General features: G+C 42.6%; 1 protein-coding gene across 3 annotated transcripts in view; it reads left to right on the forward strand.

The window, feature by feature from the left end:
• Nucleotides 1–24,605, forward strand: part of RYK (receptor like tyrosine kinase) — a 167,080-nt gene that overhangs the window by 100,152 nt on the left and 42,323 nt on the right. For all 3 annotated transcript variants that reach the window (XM_056564403.1, XM_056564404.1, XM_056564401.1), the window contains 2 exons: nt 7,995–8,081; nt 22,114–22,183. In XM_056564403.1, the coding sequence (XP_056420378.1) occupies nt 7,995–8,081; nt 22,114–22,183 (157 nt within the window). The remainder of the gene's footprint in view (nt 1–7,994; nt 8,082–22,113; nt 22,184–24,605) is intronic.

Genomic DNA, 24,605 nt, shown 5'->3' on the forward strand with positions numbered 1-24,605 from the left:
TATTGGTCAGAAGCTATAACAATTGGTTGATACATTTATAGTCTTTTCACCTATGGCTAGATCAGAATATTATGAGAGGCAAAGACATGTGCTGAACAACCTTAGTCATATACTGCCCAATGTGTATCCTTTCATCACAACTTATTAAAATGTCCTTTTTCCATGTTTAGAATACTCAGATGCAGTGATTAAAGGGGTACTCCCCTGGAAGACATTTTGTTTTAAATCAACTGGTGCTAGAAAATGTACTTCTATTAAAATGTTTTCATCCTTCCTGTACTTATCAGCTGTTGTATGCTCCACAGGAAGTTCTTTTCTTTTGGAATTTCCTTTGTCTGACCACAGTGCTCTCTGCTGACACCTCTGTCCATGTCAGGAACTGTCCGGAGCAGGAGAGGATTGCTATGGGGATTTGCTCCTACTATGGATAGTTCCTAAAATGAACAGAGGTGTCAGCAGAGAGCACTGTGGTCAGACAGAAAGGAAATTCCAAAAGAAAAGAACTTCATGTGGAGCATACAACAGCAGATAAGTACAGGAAGGATTAAACATTTTTAATAGAAATAATTTACAAATCTGTTTAACTTTCTAGCACCAGTTCGTGGGGAGTACCCCTTTAAGATATAAAAGTAATATCTTCTAGTTATCGAAGGGAACAAGTCTTGCTCTGTGTGCAGTGTGTGAGCGATTAATGTGTCACATGTAGACCTGATAACATTGCTTCATTATTGTAATCAGTCATATTAGGGAAGTTTAAACTTGACAGTCCATGATTATTTTATTATACAGTGGTCCCTCAACATACGATGGTAATCCGTTCCAAATGGACCATCGTTTGCTGAAACCATCGTATGTTCAGGGATCCGTGCAATGTAAAGTATAGGACAGTGGTCTACAACCTGCGGACCTCCAGATGTTGCAAAACTACAACACCCAGCATGCCCGGACAGCCAATGCTGGGAGTTGTAGTTTTGCAACATCTGGAGGTCCGCAGGTTGAAGACCACTGGTATAGGAAGTTGTACTCGCCTGTCCCCGCCGCTCCGGACAGTCACCGCTGCCCTGGATGTTGCCTTCCATCACTGTCGCCGCGTCCCCGATTCTCCTGCAAGGCCTCTGCTTCCCCGACATCTTCGCTCTCCGTCGCCGCCATCACGTTGCTACGCACGCCGCTCCTATTGGATGACTGGACGGGATGTGCAGCGACGTGATAACGACGATGGAGAGTGCCGATGATGGAGGGGATTCCGAAGAGGACGCGACGGAGCCTCGAGGACAGGTAAGTGATCGTCAGCGGACCACACAGGGCACCGTAAACTGCTATCTGGTGGCAGCTGAAGCAGTCTGTGCTGCCGGATAGCCGTTTATGCGATGGCCCCGACATACAAAAGCATCGTATGTTGATGCTGCCTTCAACATGCGATGGCCTCTGAGAGGCCATCGCATGTTGTAATTATCGTATGTTGGAAGGTCTCTGTATATCAGGGGTGTCAAACACCCGGCCCGCCAGACCTCGTCATGTGACCTGCCGCCGGCCTTCACCTTTTAATCTCGCTTTAAAAAAAATTAAAATGAATAAATAAAAGAAAGCCGCCTCTTCAGCGCAATGCGCGGCGATCCTCCTTCGGTCCTCCTGGTCCTCCGCCTCCATGGTTGTACGTCAGTGACGTCCCGTGCGTACAACCATAGAGACGCCGGGAGGAACAGGAGGATGGCAGGATCATCGCAGGAGGACGCGCGCAGGCCCTCGTAAGTGACCAGCGGCGCATTATCATCTTCAGCGTTCCAGTCACCGCTCGACCGGTCCTGGCACCTACTGCCATGGTCCGGGCCGGAGGAGTGGTGACCGGATCACAGTGGGGGCAGCACACAGACATACAGCCTCCAGCCATACACTGTATATGGCTGGAGGCTGTATGTCTGTGGGGAGGGAGGGAGGGGGGGGGGGGGGGAGTGCTGCCAACCTAATGTGGGGGGAACTATACTGCCAACTAATGTGGGGGAACATGCTGGCAACTAATGTGGGGGAACATGCTGGCAACTAATGTGGGGGAACATGCTGGCAACTAATGTGGGGGAACATGCTGGCAACTAATGTGGGGGAACATGCTGGCAACTAATGTGGGGGAACATGCTGGCAACTAATGTGGGGGAACATGCTGGCAACTAATGTGGGGGAACATGCTGGCAACTAATGTGGGGGAACATGCTGGCAACTAATGTGGGGGAACATGCTGGCAACTAATGTGGGGGAACATGCTGGCAACTAATGTGGGGGGAACTATACTGCCAGCCTAATGTGGGGGAACATGCTGCCTACCTAATGTGGGGGGAACTATACTGCCTACTAGTGTGGGGGGAACTATACTTCCAACTAATGTGGGGGAACATGCTGCCTACCTAATGTGGGGGGAACTATACTGCCAACCTAATGTGGGGAAACATGCTGCCACCTAATGTGGGGGGAACATGCTGCCTACCTAATGTGGGGGGAACTATACTGCCTACCTAATGTGGGGGGAACTATACTGCCTACCTAATGTGGGGGGAACTATACTGCCTACCTAATGTGGGGGAACATGCTGCCTACCTAATGTGGGGGAAACTACAAGGTACTGTACATTGCGGTAGGAGGGGTAGTCTTATATGGCGAGTATATCCCAAACTCTACATTTTAACTGTAAAAGTTGGGGGTCGTCTTATACACCCAGTCGTCTTATACGCCGGGATATACGGTATGTGGGGGGGGGGGGGGGGGGGGGGGGGGGAGGGGTCCTACAGATACAACCGGCCCTTTGAGGGTGACCAAACTGCTGATGCGGCCCCCGATGAATTTGAGTTTGACACCCCTGCTGTATATTATGTTCAGAAATAGTCATGAGAAATACATGCTCATCCATGAATATTAAAGTAAAGGGATATGGCCATTGTGTAATGGAGAACATAACATGCTCATTGGGAACCACCGGTCATCTTTAGAACAAAGAAAATAGGAACCCTTTTTAGCTTTTTGTTTTTCCTAAAACGCAGCCACATTAAGGGGGATGTCCATCGATAAGTGATATCGTATCCTAGAGGTGTTACCATCACTTCTAATATAATGAGAAAACCCCTTAAAGGGGTACTCCGCTGCTCAGCGTTCGGAACAAAATGTTCTGAACGCTTTAGAGCCGGTCTGGGGTTTTTTGACATCACTTCCTGCCCCCTCAATGCAAGTCTATGGGAGGGGGCGTCACGCCCCCTCCCATAGACTTGCATTGAATGGGCAGAGCCATGATGTCACAAACCCCCGGGCCAGCTCTAAGCATTCGGAACCTTTTGTTCCCAACGCTGAGCAGTGGAGTACTACCCCTTTTAAAGGGAGTCTTGTCAGCCTCTGGAGCATACTTTGGTATAAGCAGTGATAGTCATTCTCTGTTCACAGTGAAGTCACGCCTTTGCTCATCTTTTAATTCAGAAGACTGTCTTGGCTCCTACCCCTGTGTAACTAAGGTTTTTTGGCAGGGACTTCCTTGTCCTCCATTGATGCTTGTGATTTTGTCACATGTCCTTCAGTCCCAGTCTTCCTGACGGCAGTGAGGATTGCCTCCTAGATAAGAGAGTCCACTTGGCAATGATATCACATCCTCTTTTTGTTTTTACAGGAGTCAGTAACAGGAGAGGGGGGGGGGACAGATTAGGGCTTATAACATACTAAATGCATACTAAATACATCCTTGTCAGCTTCTGCCTCTTAAAGGAATTCCCATTCATAAATGAGTCCTTCAGAATACACATAGCACCCTCTAGTGGTGTCTGCAGGCAACCAAAATGTTATAATTTAATAGAGCCTGTCCAAGATATCCCCATGATATCCATATGCCCTGATGGACAGAGATTGTCTTAGTCTTGTAAAATGCAGCACATACTATTTTGACTGGGCTTAGGCTGCATTCACACCACGTTTTTGCAATACAGTTCCCGAATAAGCTTTCAATGTGAAAACCGTACAGAACCGTATTGAAAATCGTATGTATTGACTCTCCATTGAAAATCGTATGTATTGACTCTCCATTGAAAATCGTATGTATTGACTCTCCATTGAAAATCGTATGCCAAACGATGCATCCGTTTTGCGTTTTGTCGTTTTTGTTCCCATACCCTAAACCATAGCCTACCACGGTATCAAACCGTATCCTTTTTTTTAAATTTTGTTTTTAAACATGGGAACCGTACAGAACAGTATGTGTGTACAGTTCCTTCCGGTTTGCACCATACGGTTTTTGACATTGCTAATTTTTTTTTTTTCTTGGAATGTCAAACAAACATGTTAAACTTTATTCATAATGGAGTGAAACGTTAAAAACATACTTTTTTTTTCTTAAAAAGCGGATGTAACCGGGCATCATTTTTCAAACCGTATACGGATAAAAACTTGTACACACATTTTGATAGAGTTTAGTCAGGTTTTGAGGAATCCGTTTTTCATCAAAAACCTGATACGGGAACTGTATTGCAAAAACGTGGTGTGAACGCACATTTACTAATGGTGCATGAGCTTTGCTCTTCTCTTTTCTACAAAATGTCTGAGGCGGATCTTCCAATGGATGGAAATGGATCTTTCGAAGAATTAAAATTGGTCTTTCAATTGATGAAAATTGTGGTAAAGTTTTTTTTATTTTTTATTTTTAAATCTGCAGCATTTCCTTTTTTATGTTACAGAAAGAAAACTTCTATACCTATGAGATCCAACTTAGAACCCTCTAGATCAGTGTTTCCCAACCAGGGCGCCTCCAGGCAAAACTACAACTCCCAGCATACCCGAACAGCCGTTGGCTGTCCATGCATGCTGGGAGTTTTGCAACAGCTGGAGGCACCCTGGTTGGGAAAAACTGACCTATCAGGTTACAACCTAGGATTAGAGTCTCTTAAAATGCTTATATAATGTAAACCTATATACTAGATCACATTTCCCCCAACCAAGGTTTCCTGGAGGCTCCCCATAACTTTGCTTTAACAGTAACTTGCAGCCCTCCAGCTGTTGCAAAACTTCAACTCTCATTAAGCCCGAACAATCAACTGCTGTCTGGGCATGTTGGGAGATGTAGTTTTGCAACAGCTGGAGGCACTCTGGTTGGGAAACACTGTTCTAGATGTTGCAGAACTACAACTCCCAACATGCCTGGACAGCCGTTGATTGTCCGGGCATACTTAGAGTTGAAGTTTTGCAACAGCTGGAGGACTGCAAGTTGGATATGCCTTACAGGTTCCATGTCCACTCCTTAGTGTTTTTTTTCTAGTCTTTTCTGCTATACTATTAAATGGGCACTGTCAGATACAAAACTTTTGATATGTTGTAAAGCATGTAAAACCAATAGGTTTTGCAATTGCTTTAATCAGAAAATTTTCAGTATTTCATTCTGAAAAAGTCAGTCAAACAACTGCTCCCTCCGCCTGCTTGGACACATACTAGTCCTGCTGTGTCCATGCGTCATCACCTATGTCATGGACACACTTCCTTGATTGACAGCTGTGAGTGCAGGGCTCCGAGCTGGAGGAAAAATCCTCCCACTATCAGCTTGTGTCCGGCTACTGTCAGTGAGGAAACGCTGGGAGTTGTAGTTTTGCTAATGCTAGGGGAGATGTGAGCAGACAGTATACTGAGGGAGGGGGCGGAGACCTGCACAGTGAGGCCACGCCCTCTCCCTTTGAGAGGAATTCAGATTAGAGAGCTAAATTAAAAGTGTAATGAAAAAATAAATAAAGGTGCTAGACACATAAAAATTAGATGCACATGTAAGGATAAGGTACTGAGTGATATATATAGAAAAAAATTTTTTGTTGGATCTGACGGGTACACTTTAATGTATAGGGATTTTTTGTTTCTGCTTTCATTCATGCTGAAAACCCATTGTGTGAAGTTAGCAGCGCAGTGGTGTTAATGTAAATTGACGTTTGTTATGATATGTCCTGAACAGTAATGCATGGTATCCACGTAATAATGCAAAGTTTACTTTAACATACATCATTTATCAAATGTGAAGCCTTTAAGTAAGGCTGAGTCTCAGCTTGTTCTCAAACAGCCTGCTTACGCATGAACCGAAATGAGATAAATGTCAACCTAATGTTCTGCAGGTATTTTTTTTTTTTTTGTGCTCAGCTGACTCTTCACTACAGTAAAAAGGGAAAAGTTTAGGATAGTTTAGGTTAAAGGGAAAATGACAGTGGGTTCACCTGCACTAAACCTAATACACGGGTTATAGTGCTAGGGAACCGGTTTAGAACAAGGTATCCCTTACCCTGGGTTCTCACCACATTTTGCGATACAGTTCCCGTATACGTTTTCAATTTGAAAAACCGTACGGAACCATATTGAAAACCGTATGTGTTTACTCTCCATTGAAAACCGTATGCCAAATGATGCATCAGGTTGTGTCCGTTTTGCATCCTGTACGGTTTTGGTCCAGGTGAAAAACCGTATTGAAACGTATAAGGTTTTTTTTTTTTTTTTTTAAACATGGAAGTCAATGAGAACCGTACAGAACCGTATGTGTGTATGGTCCCATCCGGTTTTCAGTATACGGTTTTTGACTTTGCACATTTTTTTTTCTTGGAATTTCAATCAAACAAGTAAAACTTTATTTGAAAAGTTAAAAACGTACAGTAATCCCTCAACATACAATGGTAATTCGTTCCATATGAACCATCGTTACTTCAATCCATCGTATATTGAGGGATCTGTGCAATAGTAATATAGAAAATTATACTCTCATTTCCCCGCCGCTCCAGACAGTCACCGCTGCCCTGGATCGTCGCTGTCATCACGTCACCGGAGTGTCCTCGCTGCCCTGGATCGTCGCTGTCATCACGTCACCGAAGTGTCCTCGCTGCTCCGCACCATCACCGCTGCCCTGGATCGTAGCTCTCCATCGCAGTCATCACGTCGCTGCACCCGTCGCTTCTATTGGATGACGGGACGGTGCGCGGCCACGTGATGGCGGAGAACGACGTCCATGCAGCGGAGCCTGAAGAGAACGTCCGGAGCGGCGGGGACAGGTGAGTGACACTCACCAGAGCACACGGGGCACAGCTGAAGCAGTCTGTGCTATGGGATAGCCGTGTATGCGATGGCCCCGACATACAAAAGCATCGAATGTTGATGCTGCCTTCAACATGCGATGGTCTCTGAGAGGCCATTGTAGGTCGGGGGATCACTGTATATGGTTTTTTCTTAAACACGGATGCAACCAGACATAATTTTTTTTCAAACTGTATACTGGTTAAAACTTGTACACACGTTTTGATACAGTTTAGTCTGGTTTTGAGGAATCAGTTTTTCATCAAAAACCTGATACGGGAACTGTATTGCAAAAACATGTTAACCCAGCCATACATGAATCCATGATCTGGAGATACCCGTTGTATTGGCCTCCATTGCCAATTGCAGCTCGTGGGAGGATTAAGATTTTTAAATAGAAGTAATTTACAAATCTGTTAAAATTTCTGGCATCAGTTGGTTAAAAAAAAAAAAAAAAAAAAAAAAAGTTTTCCAGCGGAGTACCCCTTTAAGGGGATAGAGCAGCCATAAAGGAGATAGTGCTATTGCAGAAGTAGTAGATTACATAGCTTACTATTCTTTTTTGTTTTCTGTTCTTTTGACAGGTTGACAGTTTTATCTGTGCAAGGTTAGAATTGGTTTTGGTACAAATTATGAAGCAATTGACAGTCTAGAATAAAATGAATATAGACACATCATTCCTTGGGGTGTGTCTAGAGGACTATAGATGAAGATGTCACTTTGTGCTTTGCCCATTTTAAATCAGATGTTCCTTAAAATAAGAATCAATAAGGCTGTGTTAGGAAAATCCAGCCTGATATCCATGGTATGTTTTACAGAGAACCTTTACTCATTCTGTATATATTCCGTTTCGAACTACCTCTAGGTTTGTGCAACGAAACATCGTAGTTGTGATTTTATCAGTACTTACTTTTCTCTGTTCTGATTGGCTTTTCCAGGGACATTTGGTCGTATATTCCACGGCATTTTGGTGGATGACAAGGATCCAAGCAAAGAGAAGCCTGTGTTTGTAAAAACTGTGAAAGGTGAGTTGTCATCTCTGTATCATTTATGAGCAGCATTAGTAGATTTTCCAGCCCAGTGAAGTTTGTTGTCTGCCCTGTTTATAATTTATATTTACTGAGATATTACCATAGTTATATTGATTTTATGTATACTGTGTATGAAGTTCATATATTACTCCTCAGGAAACGCCATCCGGAAAGGCAAAATTGCTCTTTTTGTTACAAGGTTACAGTGTCCTTGGTTAAAGCCATTTAAAAGGAGTTATCCCAAGATTAATATCCACAGGTTCCTGATCAGTGGAGGTCTAACCAAAGGCACGCCACCTATCACAAGGACAAAAGGGTCCCTTGTTCTGCCATGTAAATATAGCAGCAGTCAAGCATGCGTGTATCCTATCTATTCACTTGATCCTATGTCTGACCATTTTACCATAGCATCTAAGGGTTTGGTCATAGATCGTCCTATGTAACATATAACTCGTGCACCCACACAATCTTGGTGCCATACACAATATCCATTTATAAAAGCAGAAAAACTAAAATTGGAGTGCCATTCCCATGATATGATGGTAACGAACAGTAGCTGACAGAGTTGCTGTATCTTTTGCCTTCACTAGAAGAACACTGCTCCTAGATGAATTATCGTATATACTCGCGTATAAGCCGAGTTTTTCAGCACGATTTTTTGTGCTGGAAACGCCCCGCCCCCTCGGCTTATACTTGAGTGATCTCTACGCCTGTCAATCTCTTTCAGTGGTCTTCAACCTGCGGACCTACAGATGTTGCAAAACTACAACTCCCAGCATGCCCGAACAGCCATCGGCTGGGCCTTCGTCATCATCCAGACCCCCCCCCCCCCCCGTTTAGTTTTCTACTCACCTCCCCTCGGTGGGAAGGAAGGGTGAGCTGGTTCGGGCCATCTATGGTGCAGGGACCATCCGGTGGGGAGAGTTAGTCGTTCCGGGCTGTCCATCTTCACCAGGAGGCCCTCTTCTCCGCTCCAGGGCCCGGACGACGACGCGCAGGGACGTTCATGCGCAGGAACGTCCCTGTGCGTCGTCATCAAGGCAACGTGACTAGTCCGGGCCCGTAGCAGAGAAGAGGGCCTCCCGGTGAAAATGGACAGCCCGGAATGACTAACCCTCCCCACTGGACGGTCCCTGCAGCATAGATGGCCAAGACCAGCTCACCCTTCCTTCCCACCGAGGGGAGGTGAGTAGAAAACTAAAGGGGGGGGGGGTCTGGATGATGACGAAGGCCCGGCAGTGGTCTTTAACCTGCGGACCTCCAGAGGTTTCAAAACTTGCTGGGAGTTGTAGTTTTGCAACATCTCGAGGTTTGCAGATTGAAGACCACTGATTGAAGGGATTGACAGGCGGTGATGATGAAGGGGTTGATGGCAGGGTGATGATGACGGGGTCTGGATGATGACGGGGTCTGGATGATGACATGGGGGGGGGGGGGGAAATGATGTATTTCACACCTTAGGCTTATAGTCGAGTCAATAACTTTTCCTGGGTTTTTGGGGTGAAATTAGGGGCCTCGGCTTATATTCGAGTCGGCTTATACTCAAGTTTATACGGTAAATTCAAGGTCTGAAAAATCAGAAGCATCACCATGGAGGAGTTTTCACTCTTGCATTGCTGCTGTTTAAGGTGGCTGTAGTGAGAGCAATGTGAACCTCTGAATTGGATCACACAGGGTTTGTTTGCAGGAGATTTTTGGTTATGGGTGTTTTCACACATACAGTATCCTGCATGCATTTGATGCACTGGATTTGAGGCTGAAGAGTTCAATGTAAAGTAAATGACTGACCACAGCTTCAAATCCTGAGCATCAACATTTCTCAGGCTATTGTTCGTGTTTAACGTTTTCATTTTTAGTTTTTTTGCAAAATTTCCTTTTTTGTGATTTTAGATACACTGAAGCAAGAGAAGAACATTTTTACAGATAAAGTATTACTGTACACGTCACAGCCATTCATGATAGTACAGGACCTGTCGTGTGGAGCTTTGTATCGCAAGGCTGCGGTGTTTTCTTATTTTTACATCAATGTTCCTGCAGACATTTTAGTTAGAAGTTCAGCCAAAATCTTAGAAAAACTTTGTACAACTTTTGTCTTAAAAAGCCTGCTGAGTGCACAGGCTAATCCGACCTCTGTAAACATATAATTTACGTGAAAACAAGCCTGAGGCGTCACTTTGTCCTGACATATTTACTTTCCTTGGTTTCTTCACTTTGAATGAAGTACTAAGAAGAATATTCTACGGTTGTTTTGGCAGTGGGGACGGGGCCAATGTTTTCATTGCAGGAACTATGAAAAGCTGAAGGTCTTGGGCCTGGGCTGTGTCAGTGTGGGAGCTTGACATGGATTTGCTTGGCATTGACTAATACAAAGCGGAATAGTGATACTAGGAGACTCCAGTTTCAGGAGGTGTTTTGTACTTAAGTTGCTGACTTAAGCTTTATCAGGTTTTTAACACATATTCACAGCACACAAACAAGTCACTCATTTATCAGACTCCATTGAAGCCTGTAACTCTATAAATTGCTTTAACCACCTTTCCGAACATAAGGTATTTTTAAGATAATACAGTGACCCCCCCCCCCCCCCCCGACCTACGATGGCCCCGACATACGATAATTTCAACATGCGATGGCCTCTCAGAGACTAGAGTCCTAGGAGACTAGATGGACCACTTTTTTGCTGTCAGTCTTTCTATGAGTGCGCTAGTAACCCCCTAGTGGGAGTTGTAGTTTTGCAACATCTGGAGGTCCATAGTTTAAAGACCACTACCCTAGTGTATTTACCTTTTTTATATAATAAATTTTTTCATTTATACGGATTAGTGCTGCAACAAACGATTAATTGCACAATTTATACATTACTGATAAATTAATAGATTAATCTGCAACAGCAAAATGACCAAGTAAGGTGAATATGTACAGTAGGCATATAAAAACAAGTGAGCAAGGTTTTTTAGGTTTGCCCCTATCATTACTTGGCACCGTGTTTCCCAACCAGGGTGCCTCCAGATGTTGCAAAGCTACAACTCCCAGCATGCCCAGCCAGCCTTTGTCCGGGCATGCTGGGAATTGTAGTTTTGCAACAGCTTGAGGCACCCTGGTTGGGAAACACTAACTTTAGCTAGCATTTAACTAGCATTTAACGCAAAACTGTCACACCTGTACGAGGTATGGAGGTGCAGGCACCATCAGTTAGGGTGTAATGCATCTAAGAGAAGGTCCTTTTCCTCACTTTGCCCGCAGTTTGTGAAGTTATTTTGTAATGCATGTGAACAGTCAGAGGGTATGGCCGGTTCTCGCACCTGCACGCCTCCTTCCTGCACTGTACGTCAATCATGTGGGACCAGCAAAGTAAGGAAAATGACCTTCTCTTTGATTGCATTATGCCCTAACTGATGGTGCCTGCACCTCAGTACCTCGTAGGGAGGTGAGAGGGGCACTGCGTTCCACCCCATGGCTGGCCGGCGCCCAGCGGGAAATAAGTTACAGTGCTGTGATTACATATTCACCGCCAGAAGCTCTGATTGGTCAATCAGTGCCGACTAATCGGAGCTCACAGCGGGGAATATGACATCACAGCACTGTAACTTCATATTCCTGCGCTGGGAGACGGCGGGGGAGTGGGCAGAGCACAGTGCCACCCGCAGAAGTGCAGCACTGACCCAAAAAATGACTTAGAAATGTCAAAGGGCCGGATTTATGACATTTGTAACTCGTTTTTTAACAACGAATCCCGTTATTGATAATGTTGTTTAATCGTTGCAGCCCTAGTACAGATTCATTCTTAAAGTGGTACTCCTTTTGTAAACATCTTATCCCCTATCCAAAAGATGTTCGATTGCGGGGGTTCTGCCGCTGGAGATCACCGCTGCGGCACCCCTGTCATTTGGTGCCCAGAGTGAACTCTTGGTTCGCCGGAGGGCTACTGCGACCGGCAGTGGTGACGTTAGAGTGCCAGTAACCCCGCCTGTGCCAGTACCACTGGTTAGTGTGGGGGGGAGCAAGCTGACAGTTTTCCTTTAACAACCAAAATCCCTGCACACGTGCCTTGACCAAACATGCGTGCGCTGTCCGTGGGGGAGAACAGAGAAAGCTGCTGCCATACTTCTGGTCATGGCTTATCTCCTTGAAATGCTGAATCCATAAATGGGAACTATAATTTACAAAAATGTTATATAGAATCTAATAGACATAGATTAAAGCATTTATATTTTTTCGTGAAAAAACACTGGTTTGTAAATCAGCCTGCTGTGTGAGCCGGAGATGTCATAGAACTTCGGTGCACGGAGCCCTGCTTGTCCTGCCCACTCTTCTGTATTTTATCCCAGCCTAGATACACGGGCAATAGCTGCAGGGGCAAGACTGTTTTTTTCACCCAAAAATATATGGACAGTTTTAACCAATGTTTATTACAAATATACATACATAGGTATTATATACTTTTTTTTTTTTAACAAATTACAGTAGGGGAGATTTATCAAAACCTGTGCAAAGGAAGTTACCCAGTTGCCCATAGCAACCAATCAGATCGCTTCTTTCACTTTGCAGAGGCCTTGTTAAAAATGAAAGAAGGGATCTGATTGGTTGCTATGGGCAACTGGGCAACTTTTCCTCTGGACAGGTTTTGATAAATCTCCCCCAGTGTCCATGCAATCCTTCTTTACCATGATATCATTTGTTGGGAGAGAGATGAGATGCCCTCATGCAAATTAGTTTTGTCCTGACGAAATTGGTAGGTTTGGCTGTATTCATCTAATTCATATGGAAGCTTTTAGCCTAGTGATCTCCAGCATTAAAGGGGTATTCCAGGAAAAAAAATAAAAAAATTATATCAGCTGGCTCCAGAAAGTTAAACAAATTTGTAAATTACTTCTATTAAAAAATCTTAATCCTTTCAATAATTATCAGCTGCTGAAGTTGAGTTGTTTTCTGTCTGGCAACAGTGCTCTCTGCTGACATCTCTGCCTGTCTCGGGAACTGCACAGAGTAGAAGAGGTTTGCTATGGGGATTTTGCTTCTAAACTGGGCGGTTCCCAAGACAGGTGTCATCAGAGAGCACTTAGACAGAAAAGAACAACTCAACTTCAGAAGCTCATAAGTACTGGAAGGATTAAGATTTTTTAGTAGAAGTAAATTACAAATCTGTTTAAATTTCTGGAGCCAGTTGATATATATAAAAAAAGTTCTTTCGTGGGTAACCCCTTTAACTCTTCAGCTGTTGTAAAATTACGACTCCCAGCATGCTTGAGTAACCAAAGGCTCTCTGGGCATTATGGGAATCATTGTTCAGCAACATCTGGAGAGCCACAAAATGTTGATCACAGCTTAAACCCATGCTCCTACAGATCGAACTTGTTGTGGAGCCACTGGGCCCTTATGAATAAAAGCAGTCAATTAAATGTATCAGTCCGTGTGTCTCTAATGTAGAAGTACGACTGTCGGGCCCTGTTCTTCACAAAGTTTAAGGTTCATGTAATGATGTAAAACATTTTTTCCTTTCTTACACTTTCAGTGTTGTTTCATAATGTTTTAGTTTTAAGCATTTAGCATGTCCTTTTGCTTTGTACCCCTTTGAGAGTTGTCTTTCCGTTTCTTTGTTGCACAGTATTACAGATAACTATGGAGCCCGGCATTCTAGATTAGCAGATAGGTACATTTAGAATTGGTTTGTGTAATAAATAAAGGACCTTTTGTCCTGATGTGAGAACCTTATTGGTAAGACAGTGTTCATAGTTCTTTTTTACATATCCACCCCTTTTTAGTTCTGTTCTCATACGCAGAACACTTTTTTTTTACACAGAAATATGAATTTATAGTGTATTGTGCCGTTTCAGGATGGCAGCTCTGCTTGCGTGGAGAAAAAAAGGAAATAATATTGATAAGAACATACAATACGGATGCTGGAGCTGTACACTCTGATAACATTTGTTTCCCCTCATACAATCTCACAGAATGTCAATCCACCACTCCATAATCCAACAAAAATAAATCCCACCATTTCACGTCTACTGCAAGGAAACAATGGGAAGGCAAAGTGTTGGAGGTGACAGATTTTTGCTTATCAATAATGTTTCAGTGGAAGGAAGGCAGCAGACTGAAATACAGGGAGTGGGAGATGGATAAATAAAGCTTTTCCCTCTTCCCTTTCGGCTGCATTGTATGGGTATTTGAAGCTGGAAGATTATTTGCCGGCCTATAATACAGAGCAAATCTGAAACATATACAAAAGGAAAAAACTTTATAGTATGCTTACTAATAAAAAATAATAATAATAATAATTTTCTCTTAACACAATCTTTTTTTCATTTTTGCACTTGTTTTTTTTTTCCTCCTCCCCTTCTAAAAATCATAACTCTTTCAATTTTCCAACTACAGACCCATTTGGGGGCTTGTTTTTTGCACCACCAATTTTACTTTGTAAGGACATGAATTATTTCACCACAAAATCTATGGCTAAACAAAAAAACAATTATTTGTGAGGCAAAATTGAATAAAAAAAAAGCAATGTTGTCGGTGCTCTGCTGCTCTAGCCTGCCATGGCTGAATGGAGCATCAGATCATCGATCGACTAGGAGGCAGATAGGGGCCCTCCCACTGTCCTCTCAGCTGATCGGGACAACACAGTTTCACAGCAATGGTCCCCATCACCACCGCGGAGCAGCCGGGACGTGTTTTTTTTTTTTTTAATCATTTTAGACGCCACGATTAACTTTAACCCCTTCCCTCAGGCGATTTTTCATTTCTGCACAATTTTTTCCCTCCTCCCCTTCTAAAAATCATAACCCTTTCAATTTTCCACCTAAAATTCCATATGATGGCTTGTTCTTTGTAATACCATTAATAATTTCACCACAAAATCTACGGCGGAATCAGCAAAAATTATTTGTGGGGCAAAATTGAAGAAAAAAAAAATAATTGTAATTTTTAGCAGCAAAGATACCCAATTTATATTTTATTTTACTACTAAAAAAAATCTGATCTGAAGTTTTTCAGTACCATTTTTGTTTTCATCAGACTTTTTGATCACTTTTTATAAAAAAAAATGTTAATGCTATAAACAGTGACCAAAAATACGCTATTTTGGACTTTGGAATTTTTTTTACATGTACACAATTGACCATATATATATATATAATATAATATATATATATATATATATATATATATATATATATATATATATATATATATATATATATATAATATATATATATAATATATATATATATATATATATATATATTTTTTTTTTTTATAGTTAGGACATTTACGCACGCGGCGTTACCACATGTTTGTTTTTGTTTTTATTTACAGCGTTTTGTTTTTTATAAATGGGAAATGGGGAGTTGAACTTTTTTTTTTTTTTTTTTTTTGCAATGTTATAGCTCTGATAGGGGACTATAACATGCATTACACTGATCTTACACCGATAAGTGCTATGGCATAGTATAGCATTGATCAGGGTTTCTGCGGCTTGACTGCTCCTGCCTGGATCTCAACACGGAGCAGTCATTCGGTGATCGGACAGCGAGGAGGCAGTTAGGGATCCTCCTCGTGTCCTGCAAGCTGTTTGGGACTCTGCGATTTCACCTCGGCTGAGCTAACCGGCAATGTTTACTTTAGTTTTAAATGCGGCGATCAAGTTTGATCGCCACGTCTAAAGGGTTCTTTCCGGACGTCAGCCCAATCGGCTATGTCCGGCATTATCCGTGAGTCCTGGTTGCTTATAGTAGCTGGGACCCACCGGGTATGATGCGCGCTCACCTGCTGAGCGAACGTCATACCTCGGGAGCCGCAAATGGACGTTAATGAATGTCCATTTGCGGCATGGGGTTAATTGCAGTATCTAAGGGGTTAATGCCGGGCATCACCATGATCGGTGATGTCCGGCATTAGCCACGGATTCCGGCGGCACATAACTCCTGGAACCACCCTGCTATGACCCGTGCTTAGCTCCTCAGCGGAGCGCACCTTAGAGAAGTGGAGCAGGACAATGGCGTACAGGTGCCACTGAAAAGTTGGTGTGGCAGCAGGATACACTTTGAAAACTGATGGCATCTCTGCAGCAGGCTGATAAAGCGAGCAGCCTACGGAATTGCTGAAAGTTTCGTGCAAGTCTATAGGACATATGGCTATTCCTCACACCGGCCACAGAGTTGCCTGATTGTTTAAATGTGTATCCTAAAATCCCACTTAAAGGGGTACTCCTAAGATATAAAAATATTTTCTAATCAATCAGTGTCAGAAAGTTAAACAGATTTGTAAATGACTTCTATTTAAAAATCTTAAAATCCTTCCAGTACTTATCAGCTGCTGTATACTACAGAGGATGTTGTGTAGTTCTCTCTAGTCTGACCTCAGTGCTCTCCACTGACACCTCTGGCCGTGTTAACTGTTCGAAGCAGGAGAGGTTTGCTATAGAGATTAGTTAATGGACAGAGGTGGCAGCAGAGAGTACTGTGGTCAGACTGTAAAAAGAACTACACAACTTCCTGTGGAGCATACAGTAGCTGATAAGTACTTAAAGGGGGTAGTCCAGTGGTGAAAAACGTATCCCCAATCCTAAGGATAGGGGATAAGTTTGAGATCGCAGGGGGCCCGACCGCTGGGCCCCCCTGCGATCTCTCTGTACGGGGGCCAGGCTTTCCGGCCAGATAGCGGGTGTCGACCACCGCACGAAGGCTCAGCCGACACCCCCCCTCAATACATCTCTATGGCAGAGCCGGAGATTGCCGAAGGCAGTGCTCCGGCTCTGCCATAGAGTTGTATTGAGGGGGGGTGTCGGCTGCCGCTTCGTGCAGGGGTCGACACTCCCCCTTCCTGCGGGCTGTCGGGACCCCATTACAGGAGATCGTGGGGGGCCCCAGCGGTCGGACCCCCCGCGATCTGCAACTTATCCCCTATCCTTAGGATAGGGGATACGTTGTTCACCACCGGATATCTCCTTTAAGAAGGCTTAAGATTTTTATATAGAAGTAATTTACAAATCTTTATAACTTTCTGGCATCCGCTTTAGTTTCCCTGTAAGCACCCCCTATAACCAATTTTGTACATAAAGTATGGAGGGTCATATAAGCAATAAAAAAAAATTAGACCCTAGGTCGGTGTTTCCCAACCAGGGAAAACTATCATACACAGGTGCCTATAATCCTGTTTTCTTGGCACCACCTAGAATGGATTCCCTTTCCAGGGGTACATTCACAGGAGCGTATTTTACGCTGCGGATCTGCTGGTGAAGGCCCACTCTATGCTGTCTTTACATGTGCCTGCTATTTGCGGCAATATGCCGCGACGAGTAGACACACTGCAGCGATGTGAGCGGCGTACTCGCACATCGCGGCCACTCTCTCTGCTCTGAGCTAGGCAGAGAGCTCCCGCCATGTGCGAGTATACTGCGAATCGCATATCGCAGTGTGTCTGCTCATAGTGGCGAATTGCCGCTACCAGCAGGCACATGTAAATACAGCATAGAGCGGGGCCTTCACCAGCGGATCCGCACCGAAAATCCGCTCGTGTGAACGTACCCCAAAAGCTGCATAGCAAATTAACAAGCAGCCTTCTTTGTACATACAGGCTTGATTTTATTTTTTCCGCATTGCAGTCTTCCTTTGCAATTCTGAAGCGGTTTCTTAATATATGTGATCACCTTTGAGATTTTAAATTTGGCCAATACCACAACAACTTTCCAGGAGGGGGAAGAAGTGTTGGATTTATTGCACTTGTTAAAGGTTGTCTTTTTTCCTCCCTATAGGAAAATATACAGGTAAAGAGGGAGTTAAGGGAATGTTCCATTTTTACTGAACATTGACAACCAGATGTCGCCATAGCCTTTGTTTTGTTGGATATAGTTGGTTTATTTTATTTTTTATTTTTTTTTTTTGAACGTCCCAAAATGGGAAACAGTTCTGTCTTTATTTTAGACCTGATAAAGCCATCAGTTTGAAATTGCGTAGCAGTGGCCTGCTTGATGCTGAGGGTTTTGGAAGTAGTCTTTCAAGAATAAAAATATTTATATTAAAAACATAATTGTGTATTTTTTTATACTTGTGTATTTATTAGTATTGTGTATCACTTATTTATATATATATATATATTTTTTTTTATTTTTGTGTATTTTTAATAGACTAATAATTTTTTTAATTATTATTATTATTAAGTCTTCTGAAGCACTTAAATGTAGGCAATAGGAAAAATGTGTGTGCAATCCCTGAACAGTAACTATTCTTCATTCCGTCACCAAACAGCATTAAGTAAACTCGCAGGGTACAGATTCTGTTGCGTCCTTTTGCTCTGCTCACTTGAGATTTGCTTAAGTGATTCCCAAATTTTGCTTGCTCGGTCTTGTAGTCTGCATTCAAGAGTAGATCAAAGAGAAACTTTTTTTTTTCTTTTTATTTTTTTTTTTGTTCTTCAAGTACTTGTATATTTAAGCTGCCATCTGATGACATTAAAGCCTTTGTCATTATACTCTATTCATTCTTGTCCACATAAACATCAGTGTTCATTGCAGACTCCAACTTGTACTATCCAGACTACAGTCCCTCATACTGTTCATATTGGTCACCTTTAGAGATGAGCGAACTTACAGTAAATTCGATTCGTCACGAACTTCTCGGCTCGGCAGTTGATGTCTTTTCCTGCATAAATTAGTTCAGCTTTCAGGTGCTCCGGTGGGCTGGAGACTCTTTCCTAGGACTGTATCCACCTTTTCCAGCCCACCGGAGCACCGGAAAGCTGAGCTAATTTATGCAGGAAAAGTCATCAACCTGCCGAGAAGTTCGTGACGAATCGAATTTACTGTAAGTTCGCTCATCTCTAGTCTCCTTCAGCATATAAGTCCTAAAAGCATTGTGGGTTTTGTCTGGATTTGCTAAATGAATTGTTCAACGCCTAAAGAGCCTTTATATTCTACCTAGAAGTTTATGTACAACTGTCTCTCTTTTTTTTTTTGGATTAAAAGTAGAGATATAACCTCAAAGGTAAGACCTAGAGCAGGGTTTAACAACCAGGGCACCACCAGCTGTTGCAAAACTACAACTCCCAGCATGCCCGGACAGCCTTTGGCTGTCCGGGCATGCTGGGAGTTGTAGTTTTGCAACAGTTGGAGGCACCCTGGTTGGGAAACATTGACCTTGAGCCTAACCTGGAATTATAGTATGCCAGTACATCACACTGGTGCACAGATGTAGCATCACATTGGCAGGTGTATTAGTCTTGTAATGTCATAAGATGCAGAAATGCCAGTAGTGGGTTTAATTTTAAAGGGGTACACTTTTTTTTTTTTTTTTTATGAATTGGTGCCAGAAAGTTAAACAGATTTGTAAATTACTTCTGTTAAAAAATCTTAATGCTTTTAGTACTCTTTAGCAGCTGTATGCTACAGAGGAAATTCTTTACTTTTTGAATTTCTTTTGTGTTGTCCACAGTGCTCTCTGCTGACACCTCTGTCCGTTTCAGGAACTGTCCAGAACACCATAGGTTTGCTATGGGGATTTTCTCCTGCTCTGGACAGTTCCTGATATGGGCATCAGGTGTCATCAGAGAGTACTGTGGAGATCAGTGTTTCCCAACCAGGGTGCCTCCAGCTGTTGTGAAACTACAACGCTCAGCATGTCTGGACATGCTGGGAATTGTAGTTTCGCAACAGCTGGAGACACCCTGGTTGGGAAACACTGGCCTATCAGGTTACAACCTAGGATTAGACTCTCTTAAAGGGGTACTCCTGGGGAAATTTTTTTTATTTTTTATTTTTTTTTACTGGTGCCAGTAAGTTAAATAGATTTGTAAATTCCTTCTATTAAAAGGTACCTCTCATCAAAAAACTTTTAATATATTATAGATGAATGTATGCAGAATAACTTTACAATTGCATGTTATTAAAAAATATGCTTCTTTCTATTTAATTTTCCACTTTGAAGAAATGACCACTAGGGGTCTCCCTACCAGTCCTGGCAGCAAGCATTTCAGACTCGTGCTGGAGTCCTAAACACTATTAGCTGCCAGTCTGCTTTGTTCACAAAGGAGAACACTCAGAGCTGCCAGGGTGCTTTGTTTACAGCCTGTTTGGCTGTGAACAAAGCAGGCTGGCAGCTCTGAGTGTTTAGGACTCCAGCATGAGTCAGAAATGCTTGCTGACAGGACTGATCGGGAAAAATACAAAAGAAAGAAGCATATTTTTCATTAACATGCTATTGGAAAGTTATTCAACATTCATTAATCTAAAATATATCAAAGGTTTATTTGGTGAGAGGTACCCTTTAAAAAATCATAATCCTTCCAGTACTTATTAGCTGCTGAATACTTCAGAGCAAATTGTTTTCTTTTGGAACACAGAGCTCTTTGCTGACATCGCTGTCCATTTTAGGAACTGTCCAGAACAGCATATGTTTGCTATGGGGATTTTCTCCTACTCTGGACAGTTCTTAAAATGGACAGAGATGTCAGCAGAGAGCACTGTGTTCCAAAAAGAAAACCATTTCCTCTGAAGTATTCAACAGCTAATAAGTACTGGAAGGATTAAGATTTTTTAATAGAAGTCATTTACAAATCTGCTTAACTTTCTGGTACCAGTTGATTTAAAAAAAATAAAATAAAAATAAAAAGTTTTCCACGGGAGTACCCCTTTAAAATGCTTATGTAATGAATGTAAACCACATGTGCTAGATCACATTTCCCCCAACCAGGGTTTCCTGGAGGCTCCCCATAATTTTGCTTTATCAAGATCTGTCCCATTTGTCACCCCTACTGTAAATATAGAGACGCTTTGCTGTGGTAACAAACCCTACACAATACATATATGTAGCTAGGTTTCTTATTTAAAGGAACAAAACAGATATTGTTACAGGGAATGTGTTACATGCAGCGCCCCCTCAGGTCCTGCGATGTACAGTGCATCAGCCTTAACCCAATTTTCCATTTAGTAATAAGCTTTTGAAGAATGCACTGGTATCTGTGCTCTTGGTGTTTCTATAGTTGCACCGATTCTTAACCTTCTATCGTTTCTAGAAGAGGCATTGGGGTGCCACATGACGTCTCATTGTTCTAGCACCACAGGGCAGCCATATTATTGAAGCCATTGTTTGTTTACAGCTTCAACATTTAATTTATCTCTGCACTTCCTGGTCTTCTACTTGCTCAGTTTAACACTAGATTTGGTGCCGTTCCCTGTCATACCTGTATGTGTTATCCTGTCATTTTGTTCCTATAAAATCTCGCCTTATATATGTAATCATTGCAATATGAAGAATTCAGAGGGCACTCCCGATTATGCAGCAATGTGAAGTGTATTCAGTCAGGTCTGGATACAGGTAGGCCATAATCGTGAGTGCCATCGGAATTCTTCATATTGCATTGGACACTCTTTTAATTTGAGATTGAGCACCAAGAGTGACAGCTCATCCAGAGTGTGGGGTATAGACTTCACAGGTTCACATGCACACCACTCTGCAGAGCAGTGCCGACTTACCTGCCACTTGGAATTAGATTGATATATGTAACCGTAGTGAGACAGGCACGTAGATCACAAGTTACTGCAGCAACACATAAACATTTGTTGTGTACGTGTCTGATTCCTAAGCACAACCTTACATCTTATGACTTCACACAGCCATCTAGACTTCTCCTGTCAAAAAAAAAAAGGACTTAAAAAAAAAAAAAAAAATGTAAACAGATGTTCAGTTAATAAACCAAAAATTAAATTTTTTTTTTTGCTCTGAGCATTCTCAGAAGTAAAAACAGATTAAAAAAAGGGATGCAAATGGGTGACATTGAAGGATCATGCGTTTAATGTATCCTTTTTTTTCTTCCGTTTTTTTGATGGGAGAAAAAATACTGCAGGCACCGTCTTTTCTCCCGAAATTAGCGCAAACTGATGTGAAAGGATTGTAAAATAAAAATACAGCAACAACGGAACCTAAACGGGGACAGACGGCTGTGTGAAGGCACCCTTAGAGAAATGCTCTGTTTTATTTTGTCACGTCAGGTACATCCAAGTTCTTTCTATAATCGCCCCTTGTCTTGTTTTTAGATCAAGCGTCTGAAGCTCAGATTACAATGATGCTTACAGAGAGCTGCAAGCTGCGGGGTTTGCACCACAGGTAAGTGCCTGGATTCAGTTTTTTTTTTTTTTACCTTTTTTTCAACTTTTGCATCAACACATTGGAGCGTCCCTAAGATCTCTGAAGAACCTTCTGACCTTTACACTTGACTAATGTATTGTGCAACACGATCTTTGGTCACATAACTGGTGGTCATCGACTTCTTGCGTCTTAAATGATCTTTTTTCCTTGAAACTCACACCCACACAATGATTTAGTATTCTGTTTCAGAGAAATAAGGTTTGTTTTAATACATTACCAGCCACCTTGTACAGCAGCGAGGTGGAAACACTACGTCTTCATGGCTTCTGTCCAAACAAAAGTCAAATGTGGGTTCTGTAAAAAAAAACATAATAAATTGTTTTTTAGCATCTAATTCCAGTAGACTCGGTTTGGCTGCATGCACACCACCTTTTTGCAATACAGTTCCCGTATCAGGTTTTTGATGAAAAACTGATTCCTCAAAACCGGATTAAACTGTATCAAAACGTGTACAAATTTCAACCCATATAAGCTTTAAAAAATGATGTCCGGTTACATCCATTTTTTAAGAAAAAAAAGTGTATATGGTTTAAATTTTTCACTCCGTTATGAATAAAGTTTCACTTGTTTGATTGAAATTCCAAGAAAAAAACTGCAAAGTCAGAAACCGTATGGTGTAAACCGGATGGAACTGCACGCACATACGGTTCTGTATGGTTCCCATTGACCCCCATGTTAAAAAAAAAAAAAAAAAAAGTGTACGGTTTAATACGGTTTTTCACCCAGACCAAAAAAGTGGTAGTTTACGGTTTTGGGTACGGGTATAAAACCGGACAAAACCGTATGATGCGTTTGATAAACGGTTTACAATGTTAAGTCAATGCATACGGTTTTCTATACGGTTCCGTATGTTTTTTTTTACTTGAAACCGTATACGGGAACTGTATAGCAAAAACGTGGTGTGCATGCACCCTTGAGGGGCGCGTTCACACTATGGAATTCTGCGGTGCGAACTTAACATCAGTGTGAATGGGTCTCCGCGAGACCCGTTCACACTGCGGAATTTCCGCGGCAGACAATTCCGCCACTGAAATTGTTCAGCGCGAAGAGAGAACATGTTTATTCTTTGCGCGGATTCCGCGAGCACTGCATAGCCATCAATGGTGACGGCTCAGTGCCCCAGCGCCAAAGCAGTAGTGGCGGCGGCCACCATGCGGAATCTACTCCTGTAGGATTCAGCGAGCGGAGATTCCACAGTGTGAACGCATCCTGGGGGGGGGGGGGGTTTGGTTGCTCAAATAAATTATTTAAACATAAACCATTTCAATTCTTAATTTTCTTTTTGCCACAATATTGATTTCTATAGACACTGGTGGAGGAGAATATTTTAACTAATAAAGGGGTGTCTGAATAAGGGTCTGTTCCAGTGTTTCCCAACCAGGGTGCTTCCACCTGTTGCCAAACTACAACTCCCAGCAAGCCCGGACAGCCTTCGGCTGTCCGGGCATGCTGGGAGTTGTAGTTTGTCAACAGTTGGGAAACACTGATCTATTCACACGCATATTTGAAGCTGGTGACTTCAATGTAAACTAACTGGCTGAACTGTGCTCCTCCACATGACCATAGCTGGCACGTAGAAGTTGACATGTGCTGCTGTGTAGGGGAATAGATGTGTCCTGACGTAGAAAGGTTTTTAGTTCGGTCTGCTTTACAAACAATAAAACACAAGAATAATCTCCCCTTTGTGTCAGGGTAGATGCATGAGCTCATACGTGTTTGGATCTGCTCAGAGCATATACTTCTAGAATTGAGGGAGGATTAAGAAGTGAAAATATGAACAGACTGTATAAATAGTGTGCTACCTCCCTGCTGTCCAGTTATGTCTAACCGGGTCCCGTGTCTTCCAAGTCCAGATCTGTCATCATTATGGTTAGTAGGATTCCCTACGTCTGCACTAGCAGTTTATAGTGACCTTGTAACCTGTCTACATTAAACAGTAGTGAGATCATGGAAATGATTATGTGTAGTTAATACAGGGATCACTCTTAATCCTGAGTGTAAATGACTATAGTGTGATAACCAATAACAACTGATGAGATCACTAGTTAAGAGACACTAAAAGAAATAAAATTCTATCAACACTTCCCATGATAGCCCCATGTCCTTGATCCGGTCTCTCCCTTTTCTAAAGGGATAAGGGGAAACCAAAAAAGAAGAAAAAAATCTTGTATTCGGCCACAAAGGCAGCTATTTATTTGGGGCTGGTCTTCTGACTCTCCTCCGAAAGATGTCAGGGGAGGGCAGGATCGGGAAAATTGGGTTTTACACAGGATGGGGGATAAGGAGGTCCGACTGCTGGCACCCATGTGATCTCCCGCCTGGCACCTGAACATTTATATTCAGAATGATGGATGTGCTAGGATTTGGAGCTGCAGTGGTC

This window comes from Hyla sarda, chromosome 3 (assembly GCF_029499605.1).
Source record: "Hyla sarda isolate aHylSar1 chromosome 3, aHylSar1.hap1, whole genome shotgun sequence".
NCBI classification, from domain to species: domain Eukaryota; kingdom Metazoa; phylum Chordata; class Amphibia; order Anura; family Hylidae; genus Hyla; species Hyla sarda.